The 9,927-nt window shown below is 52.5% G+C and overlaps 1 protein-coding gene across 1 annotated transcript in view; it reads left to right on the plus strand.

Annotated features, from left to right (window-relative positions):
• Positions 1–91: 91 nt before the first annotated feature.
• FAAH (fatty acid amide hydrolase) overlaps positions 92–9,927 on the plus strand; it is a 19,206-nt gene continuing 9,370 nt past the window's right edge. Inside the window, exons 1-7 of the mRNA XM_008566447.1 lie at positions 92–286; positions 6,191–6,304; positions 8,272–8,406; positions 8,626–8,759; positions 8,836–9,042; positions 9,283–9,323; positions 9,549–9,673. Coding sequence (XP_008564669.1) covers positions 92–286; positions 6,191–6,304; positions 8,272–8,406; positions 8,626–8,759; positions 8,836–9,042; positions 9,283–9,323; positions 9,549–9,673 — 951 coding nt within the window. The remainder of the gene's footprint in view (positions 287–6,190; positions 6,305–8,271; positions 8,407–8,625; positions 8,760–8,835; positions 9,043–9,282; positions 9,324–9,548; positions 9,674–9,927) is intronic.

A 9,927-nucleotide genomic window follows, 5' to 3' on the forward strand; every position in this document is an offset into this window, starting at 1 on the left:
TGCCGGGTTTTGCGGTGGCGGGCGGTCGGGTCGCGCGTGCTGATTCTTCGTCTGTTGCTCTCCGCTCGGCAGCAGTTGGCGGCGGGAGATCATGGTGCTGGACGGACTGTGGGCCGCGCTCTCTGGAGCCTCCGGGGCTGCCCTGGCCTGCTGCTTGGTGGCGGCGGCCGTGGCCCTGCGCTGGTCCGGGCGCCGGAATGCGCGGGGCGCGGCGGCCCGGGCCCGACAGAGTCAGCGAGCAGGCCTGGAGACCATGGCCAAGGCGGCGCAGCGCTTCCGGCTCCAGGTGACGACCAGGAGCCGGGCGGGGTGGGCACCGGGTGGTGGTAGACCCAACAGCACCTTCGGTCGCCCGGAAGCGCGGAGGGGCAGGCGGCGCAGGTGTGTAACTCTACAGACCCTCTCCTCACTTTAATGAATTCCGCACTCTTTCTGAGCCCGGTGGGGCCAGGGGGAAGGAAAGGGACAGGGCAGGCTGTGGAAGGCTATAGACACAGGGTCAAAAAAAGAGCTTTGCTACGTGCCAAAGTATCTCAAAATCGCCATTTGAACGCGAAAACGCTAGCGTGAAAACCAACAGAATGCTGTAGTTTAGGACTTTGGAATCCTGGAGTGGTGACCCGGGTAATCCGGAGAGTCAAAAGTTCAAACTGCTTGATTTGTGCATGAAGATCCTAAGAAGGAGCCAGAAAGAGACTTGCCCAAATGCATGAGGAGTTATTGGCAAAGTCGGGCTAGAATGGAAATCTCCTTAAGCTCCTGTCGCCCAGGTTGTCGTGTTCAAGCTCCGGTAAGCCCCTTGCAGGAGCAAGTTTATTTCCAGCCGTTCCCTGCGAGATCTGTCAACAAGCTTTTCTTCCTCTCTGGATCATCTGTGTGTGTATGTTTGGGGGCGGGGGGTCCAGATTGAGAGGACTTCCCACCAGGTGTATGAAACACTGGCCCCAGTTAGAAGCCAAAATGCTGAACTCTGGGAGATGTTCTGATGTCCTCAGACAGGGAAGACTTGCCCTGAGTGTTCGTGGGCTCTGACAGATGGGAAGGCAGGACAGCAGGAGTCAGGAGGGTATACCTAGGTGGAAGACAGAGAGGGAGTCATAGAAAATTGCATTTAGCAGATGCTCAGCTGCAGCTAGTGATTTTTGAGTTGTGGCAGAGCTGGAACAAGAACCTCGGTACTCAGCGGAACTCTCCAGCCTCATTCCAGTGGAGAAGAGCACAGGAGAGGTATCAGGAAAGGAGACTGGGTCTTGGAATCCAGGCCCAGGATGTAGCCTTGAATGTGGTGACGTTTTGGCTAGCCGTAATTGTATGAATTTATTCCACACCATCCCTGAGGCTAGGAGGTGTCATATTTATTTATTGAAATCAAAATATATCTGGTTCCAGCCTCCACTTGTCAAGCTGGCTGAAAAGTACACCATCAGTTAATTTTTAGGGCCTCTTCCCAGATTGGGAGGGTCCTGGTGTTCAGTTCAAACTGGCCACCTCCCCTACGGGAGCACAGGTTCTTCACTGTCTAGCCCCCTTTTCTGGCTGAGCTCTGGAGTGCCCCTCTCAGAGATCCTTGTGATTATCCTGGAGACCTTCAGCTGCTCCAGAGGCCCCATGTCTTTCTGTGCAGCCAGCTGAGTTGTGCCAGCTCCAAGAGCTGTGTGGGGAGCAGGTGCAGGAATTTGCTCACAGTTCCTGCCTACAGAACTCCTCTCCTAGTTGTGAGGAATCCATTTGGCTGGCACGGGTGTGGGATGGTAGAATGATGGGTCTTCCTGCACTTCAACTCTAAGCATCAGTGTGTATGTCTGGAGTAACTGCCCTTCATTATTTTTAAGAACCAAACCTTCCAAGACTGAAGTTTTGGCTCTGAAATACAAAAAGCTGTTTACACATCCTGCCTGGGGCAGGAGAGCATGGCTTCCAACACCAAAGCTTGGCTCTTTCAGGAGGGGAAGCAGAAAATTACCTTTTGGGTTTCCAGTGACTGAAAGAGAAAGGGAGAATTCTTTTCAGAGCCTCTGGGGGTTTGAGCAATCAGCAAAGGGGTCGAGTCTCGATGATAATAGCTTTGTAAGCCTTGGGGTTGGTAGGAGGTGGAGTTTTAGCTGAACTCAGCCCAGCCCCGGGACCTCCTTCCCCCCGCCCCTTCCCCCAAGGAGCCCTTCTGCTTGGCTCTGGAGTTCCTGGATGAGGGGAGGTGGGACCTGATATGGTCTCAGCAACCTTCCTTCTGAGGCCCTCACAGCCCAGGGCTGAATAGCAAGGAGCTCCTGAGCAGTATAGCTCCTGCCTGATGGATTCTGGACAAAACTAGTTTGGAGCCCAGATACCTAGCTGTGTTCCAAGGAGGACACAGACTGGACAGGGGAGAGGAGACATAAAGCACTGTCTGAGTCATCACACAATGGTTAACTTCTCTCTACACTCTAGAGCAACTCTAGAGAAAGGTGTGTTTCTGGTAACTCTTGACTATGTGAAGCTAACCTGTAATAAACCTTCACTCATTTTTTCCCACCCTGTCCCCTGAATGAGTTTTGATATCCTTTTTAAACTGAAGAGAGGGATCACCATCAATGGAATATTATGGCTGGGAGAGACATCACAGAACACCTACTCATGCCTCTGTGCCTTTGCACATGTAGTTCTGTTTTACCCTGAATGCCCTTTTTCACATCTCTTACAACCCGCTTATCAGAGTCCCACTAGTATTACCAATGCCAGGTCCTTCAACTTTATCTGAACGGTGGTTCTGTATCCTGGCCTTCTCCAAGCCTACCTTGCACATTACTTTAAAATGAAATGATTCAGTAGATGAATTGAAGGAGTGCACGGTTATTGTGGAGACCAGTATCAGTGGCCTACATGATCAAATGGAAGAAATATCTTGAAACAGAACAAAAGTGATTAAAAAAAAGTGAGGGAAAAGAAAACAGACATGGAGGACAATCCAGGAGACCTGAAATTAGGACAATAGGTGGTTCAGAAGGAGAAAAAGAAATAGATGGAAGAGGGGTGATACATAAATGATAGGTATAGTATCCCTCTCTGGAAAAAGTATACATACATACGTTTGACTAGTTAGAAGTTATCTGTACACTTCCCTGCATGTTCCACACAGAATCAACTTCCCCCATGTTTACATATTGGACTCCTGTAGGTACAGACTGACTTTGGTGTCTTGTGAGAGAGAAAATGTCTCAGCTGCCTGTTACTAGGTGAAGACTGAAAAGTAGCTGTTAGCAACTGTGTCATCAGCTGTCAACAGGGAAGAACATAAGCAAGAATGAAAATTTGTGCTGAGAATGGAGGGGAGCATGCTGCCAGCTGATGCACAGAGATCTTGTGGGCACCTTTTGAGGCGTGGTGGGAGGAGATGGTGACCAGACTGTCAGTGGTAATTATTCCAGTGTGGTGGGCTCTCTGCTGATGTTGACTTTCTTTTAGGCATTTGTTTTTATAATCAGCACATATTTACATAAGCAGATAAAAAAATAAAGCAAAGTTTCTATTTTCATTGTGTGATGGGACAGGCAAGATGTGTCTTGCCTGGGTACTATGTGTGTAGCATGATCCCTTTGTGCAAAAATACAGCTGTATACAAGGGGTCTTCCAAAAGTTCATGGAAAGATTTGTACTATCTTTTAATTCCATTTTCGGGATGAAGTTTTTGAAGTACCTTCATACATTGTGGATTTTTCATAAACTTTTTTCCTTTTAGAAGAGGGACTGTGCAGGATAGACGGGGTAGAGGGAAGGCTCACTTTTAATTTTGTATACCTTTTAAGAAAAATATCAACAGGGATCATTGGGTGTGTTTGGGGAGAGGTCATAGACCTATTTTTTTCTTCTTTGTAGTTTCCTGTATTAAAAAAAAAAAAAAAAATCCAGGGCTGGCTGGTTAGGTCAGTTGATTAGAGCATGGTGCTGATAGCACCAAGGTCCAGGGTTCAATCCCTGTAGGGGTCAGCCACCAAAGAAAAAGTGTTTTATCAGTTTAATAAATTCAGGGAAGTGCTCTTGATATTGAAGAATTGGGTGCAAAGGCTGTAGGGTGTGTGTGTGTGGAGGGGCAGTCTGTTCTGGGAGTGTGGTGGGTGTGAGAGCACAGTGGCACATTGTGGGGAAGGGTGTAGATGAGACTCACGGAACCCCTGCCCAGAAGCACCTCCTGGAACATGTTCTGGAGCTTGTGGTGTGATGTGATGGGGATTTTAAGGGGAGAGGCAAGGCCAGGTTGGGCTTTGTGTTCTCTGGCCCCAGCAGGAAGTGTGGGTTGGAGGGGCGAGGCTAGGGCAGAGCAGCAGTTAGGTGGCCCTTGTGTGAACCAAGAGAAAAAGATGAACCCCAATGAGGGGTCTTGGTACAGGAGATGGGGAGGTGGCCATTTTCCAGAGCTACTGAGGGCTTGGTGACTGACTAGGTGCAGGTGGGAAGGAGAGGGAGGAACCAGAATGACTCCTGTTTTCTCAGCTGAACACCTGGATGGATGGCCACGCCCTTCCCTGTGTGAGAGTTCAAGGTACTTGGAGGAAGAGCTGACTGAAAGTGGGGAGGGGGGCTGGCTGGTTAGCTGGATGTTATAACACCAAGGTCAAGGGTTCGGATACCCGTACCAGCTAGCCACTAAAAAAAAAAAAGAATGGGGGAAGTGATGAGCTCAGAGGGAAGGACATGAGGGGTGGGTGGCAAGTGACAGGATTAGCCCAGTGAGCTGCTTTGGGCTTAGCTGGGTGGGGCTGGGTGAAGGAGCAGGAGCTGTGGGATAGGTGGAGAGCCCAGAGAGAGAGGGCACGTGCAAGCCGGGGGAGGGAAGGCCTTCTCTCAGCCTCAGAGAATGTGCCCAGGGCAACCTTGAGGAGTCTCTGTCTCTCCTCACATCTGGCTCCTTCTCATCCTTCAAATCACAGCTGAAATGTCGCTTCAGGCCTGCGCATTCCATCTAAGTCATCCTGTCATTACATCACAGCACTGTTTATCTGCTGTCTCACACTTATCATGACCTATTATTTAACTTGTTTATTTTTGTGAATGTATGTTCTCTGAAAGCAGGGACCTTGTCTGTCTTGGTTACCTCTAAATTTATAGCCCCTAACATAGTCCTTAGCACATAGTAGGTGCTAAAAGCATGTTTGTTGACTGACTAAATAAACGAGTTGCAGAAGTAGCAGCAGAGAGGCAGGAGGGAATCCAGGAGAGTGTGGTGTCTCCCCGTCCAGGAGGAATTGCAGAGAGCGGGCATGTGGGCTCAATACCTTTGGATGCTTCAGTGAGACGTGGAGTCGGAGAAAGAGTCAATCACCTGTTGGATTTGGCGAGAAGGAGGTCTCTGTTGGCCTAGGCAAGAGCAGGGGAAGGTGGGGTGAGGAGTGGTGGCTGTGACTCTGTGTTTACCAGTTGGTCCAATACCCCTGAGGACGAAGCAGGCAGGTGTTTGCAGGCAGGGGCTGACCCCAGAGGCTCTGGGAACCCTCGAGGCCTGGCAGCAGAGGATCTGCTCAAATGCCTTCGCCCTTCAGAGCTCTTCCCTGCCCACCTTACCCAGGTGGGCTGCTCACTCACTGCACCCTCTTTTTTTTTCTTTAAGTCATTTCTCACTATCTAAAGTTCTTATTTGTTTACTGTGACTTATCTGCTGACCTGGGTCCCTGCTGCCACGGGCATGGCTTTGTGTTCACTCCTGACTCCCACACTAGTGTGGAGCTTGGTACAGAGCAGGTGTACAATACCTAACTGTGGAATGAGTGTATAAATCTTCCCTTTTGGGTGTGGCCTCCAGCTACAGGCCCAGCCACCCAGGATGGGGTCTTCTTGTTTTGCCCATGCTGGGAGGGCAGAGCACTACAGTTTACCTAGGCAAGGCAGTGCCTCTCTCTAAGCCTCAGTTTCTTTATCTGTGCAATGGGAGTGGAAGTAAGATTTAATCACACTGACGGAGCGCATCAGCACAGTGCCTGGCACACAGCAGGCAGCCATTGAGGGCAGTTATTTGTAATAGTTTAATAATCGGCCTGTGCATGGCATCTCCCTGGGTACCCCCTCTGGCAGGATGGGCACATTTGTCATGGATTGGCACATGACAGTGAGCATCTGCTTGGCTACATGTGGGGACTGAGGGGTATGGGCCACATGTGTCTGCTACAGGCATGTGGGGCCTTCAGGGAGTGGGGGACTGATCCTAGTGTGTCCCCCAAAGAACCCTGACCTGGACTTGGAGGCGCTGCTGGCCCTGCCCCTGCCTCAGCTGGTGCAGAAGTTACACAGTGGGGAGTTGTCCCCTGAGGCTGCCCTCTTCACCTATGTGGGAAAGGTAAGGTGGGAAAGGTAAGGCCCGTCCTGTGATCCTTCCTGTCCCCTTCTCCTCCTCTTCTCTCTCTCCCTTTCCCTCTCCACAGGCTGTGGGGAATGGCCTGGAGTTAGTCCTTCTGAGGGCCACGGTAGGACCACAGTGCCAGGGCCTGCCAGAGAGGGAAGGAGCCAGAGCGCTGCAAGTGTGTGCGTGTGCGCGTGTGACACCGGGATGTTGTCTGAGCTGGAAACCTGGCTCTCTGCCCAGACTTCCCTCTCCCTGCCGCCTCCACCAAGTCTGGTCTGTTCCTTCTTATACGTCTCCCCAGCCCCTCCCCTTGTCTCCATCTGCCTTCAGCTGCCCTGGCCCTCCACCACCATCTCCCTCCATGCCCAAGCACCAGCCTCCTGGCCAGGTGCCCTCTCAGGCCAGTTCTTCAGGCCTCACTCTTCTGTTCCTCTGCAGCTGGGCTCTTCACGGGCTTGTGTGGGGCTCCTTTTACCTGGAAGTCTCTTTGCCTCCTTTGTGTCACAGGCTCCCCTGGCTGAGCCTTCAGGGCTGAGAGCAGGAGGTATGTCTTTCAGGAAGCCTCCCTGAGAGTTAGGGTTGTCTCTTGGGTGCTCCCTCTCACTTTCTAACTGAATGTTCCTCATTGCAAATCTGCCTTGTCTTCTCTGTCTCCTGCTTGTGTCCACTGTGGGCTCTTTGTGGACACAGCTTGTCTTATTTGTCTTTGAACCTTGCTGCTGAATACATTGTCTTTCACATTATAAGTGCTCAAAATATGTCTGAAAAGAAAGAAAGAAGAGACAGGAAAAAAGGAAGGACAAATTTATGCTTTATGAATTTGACCTGCATGGGTTCTTGAAAGAGTATGTGATCGTGAGTATGATCCCTAAGCAAGGAACATGTCACGGTGACCGTGTATATGACAGTGTTGTGACTACAGCTGAGACAGGGTGAGGGAGAGCCCATGCTGGACTAGTGTCACCCAAAGAGGCGACATATATGAGGGTACGTCAAAGAGTTGTGGAAAAACAGAATTAAAAGATATTGCAAATCTCTCCGTGAACTGGAAGTTCGCTGGTACAGTCTTAGCAGATGGTGGTGGTCTTTCCTTCAGTGTCCCTGAAGAGGTGCCTGACCTTCCTAGTCAACCACAAGAGAGCGTTCTGGTTATAGCTTGGCCTCCTCCCTTCCTGCATTGGGTAGCCTGGGAGCAGATTTTGCATATGGCAGGGTGCGGCAACACAACCTATCCTGTTTTCCACTGCCGTTTCACAGGAGCAGGAATACTAACAGCTGCACCTCATTCTACCCTGGCCTTTTCCTCCATAGACCCTGTGGGGTGTGGTTCAAGCCCTCTAGGCAGATAGTCACTATTGATAATTCCTTCCTTTTAGTCCCCTTTACTGACTTGATTATCAAGTTCAAGCGTTTCTGGGAAAGGGGAGGTTTGGCTGGGCTGGGCGTGGGCCAGAGGAGAGAGGGCTGGGGTCTGGGTCTAGCCCTGCTCTGTGGCTGACCCCCAGCATGACCTGAGATGGGGGTCTGGCCCTGTCTGGTTCCCGTCTGCCCCACTGGGCAGAGATGTGGCTTGGAGGAAGTGGGGGAGTGGCCAATGGTCATCTTCTTCCCAGTTCACCACTGCTGGGGGGCATCAGAGGCCAGTATCTTGCCCCTTTGAGTGCCCTGGCCCTGGGAATTTGTTCTTCTCTCTTTTTCTGCCTCTCTCTCTCTTTCTCTCTTTCTTTCTTGGGGTTGAAAGCTAGAGATAGCCAGAGTGAGGCTAGATCCAAATGTCCCCTATGAGGTGGGTGCTGGGTCCTAGGTCACCCTTGTGTTCCTAGTTCTGGGCGATGTTGCTGGTTACCCTTTTCCTGGGTATCCTGTAAAAGGCCAGTTTTATATGATGTATACTGTATTTTACCACAATTAAAAAAAGAGACCAGCTTCACTCTACCTTGTGTCTATTTCTCTTCCCCTAGGCCTGGGAAGTGAACAAAAGAACCAACTGTGTGACCTCCTACCTGGCTGACTGTGAGACTCAGCTGTCCCAGGCCCCAAGGCAGGGAATGCTGTATGGCGTCCCTGTAAGCCTCAAGGAGTGCTTCAGCTACAAGGTGTGCCATGCCTCGGTACCAGGCCTCCGCTCCCCCACTCCATCTCTGCCAGCCAGCTCTGTGTCCTGGGTCACTTTGGGAAGTATCAGGTCCAGAGGTCTTGAGAGGGGACCATGGTGTGACTTGCCTTGCCCTGATGGTGGTGGGAGTAGATGTTGGGCTGCTGGAGGGTCCTGACTCATGGACCACTTCCCTCTTGGTGCCCATCCCTCCTTCCAGGACCAGGACTCGACATTGGGCTTGAGCCTGAACGAGGGGGTGCCAGCAGAGTGCGACTGCGTGGTGGTGCAGGTGCTGAAGCTGCAGGGCGCCGTGCCCTTCGTGCACACCAACGTGCCCCAATCCATGCTGAGGTTGGGCCTTGGGTGTGGGGTGGGTAGGGCACCAGTGCCAGCAAGACACAGGTTGATCCTTTTCTGCTTCCTCCAGCTATGACTGCAGTAACCCCCTCTTTGGCCCGACCGTGAACCCGTGGAAGTCCTCCAAGAGCCCAGGTGGCTCCTCAGGGGGCGAGGGGGCCCTCATCGGGTCTGGAGGCTCCCCCTTGGGCTTAGGCACTGACATCGGAGGCAGCATCCGCTTCCCTTCCGCCTTCTGTGGCATCTGCGGCCTCAAGCCCACAGCGAACCGCCTCAGGTATGGTGGGTGAAGGGAGCTTCTGACCTCACTGTGTGACCTTGGCCTAGCTTCCAACCTCTCTGGGCTCCATGCAGGGATTCACTCACCCTGACTTTGCTAGGACAGATCATCACAGCACCACCAGCATGTGTGGTTCCTGGTTTCCAAAATGACAAGAGCTCAGAGCTGCTGTATGGGCACAGGGGTGGGCAGAGGGTGGCTATTTCCTGTTTCTCATGTCTTCTGTTTCTTATCCAGCCGGAGTGGCCTAAAGGGTTGTGTCTATGGACAGGTGGCAGGTGAGGTCTGTGATTCCCTCAGTGCCCTGGAGGAGGGTGGGGTTGGTCTGATCCACCTCTGCTCCTGCTTCTCTGGTGGGCAGTGTCTGGCCCCCAGGCCACTCCAGGTCTGAGTTCCTACCTCCTTGTGTTGGTCACACTCCTGGGCCATGGCTCAGCCCTCATTTGAACCCAGCCCCAGAATGCACTGGGGCCAGGTGACCCTCTTCCCTCCTTGCCCCACAGTGCCCTTCTCCATCGGCCCCATAGCCCGGGATGTGGAGAGCCTGGCGCTGTGCCTACGAGCTCTGCTGTGTGAGGACATGTTCCGCTTGGACCCCACTGTGCCCCCCCTGCCCTTCAGGGAAGAGGTGAGCAGGGGTGGGGGTAGACAAGGGAGTGGACTCCTGGACCCAGACATGCCCCAGGCAGTGTGGACAGGCCTTGGAGGCCCTGTCTCCTGAAAAACCACCCCCCAGGGCCGAGCCCGTGGCGCACTCAGGAGAGTGTGGCGCTGGGAGCGCAGCAGCGCTCCCGCCGCGGGTTCGGATCCTATATAGGGATGACCGGTGCGCTCACAGCGCTCACTGGCTGAGTGCGGTGCGGCCGGTCTCAAAAAGGACAA

This window comes from Galeopterus variegatus, unplaced genomic scaffold, assembly GCF_000696425.1.
Source record: "Galeopterus variegatus unplaced genomic scaffold, G_variegatus-3.0.2 Scaffold242, whole genome shotgun sequence".
Classification (NCBI taxonomy): domain Eukaryota; kingdom Metazoa; phylum Chordata; class Mammalia; order Dermoptera; family Cynocephalidae; genus Galeopterus; species Galeopterus variegatus.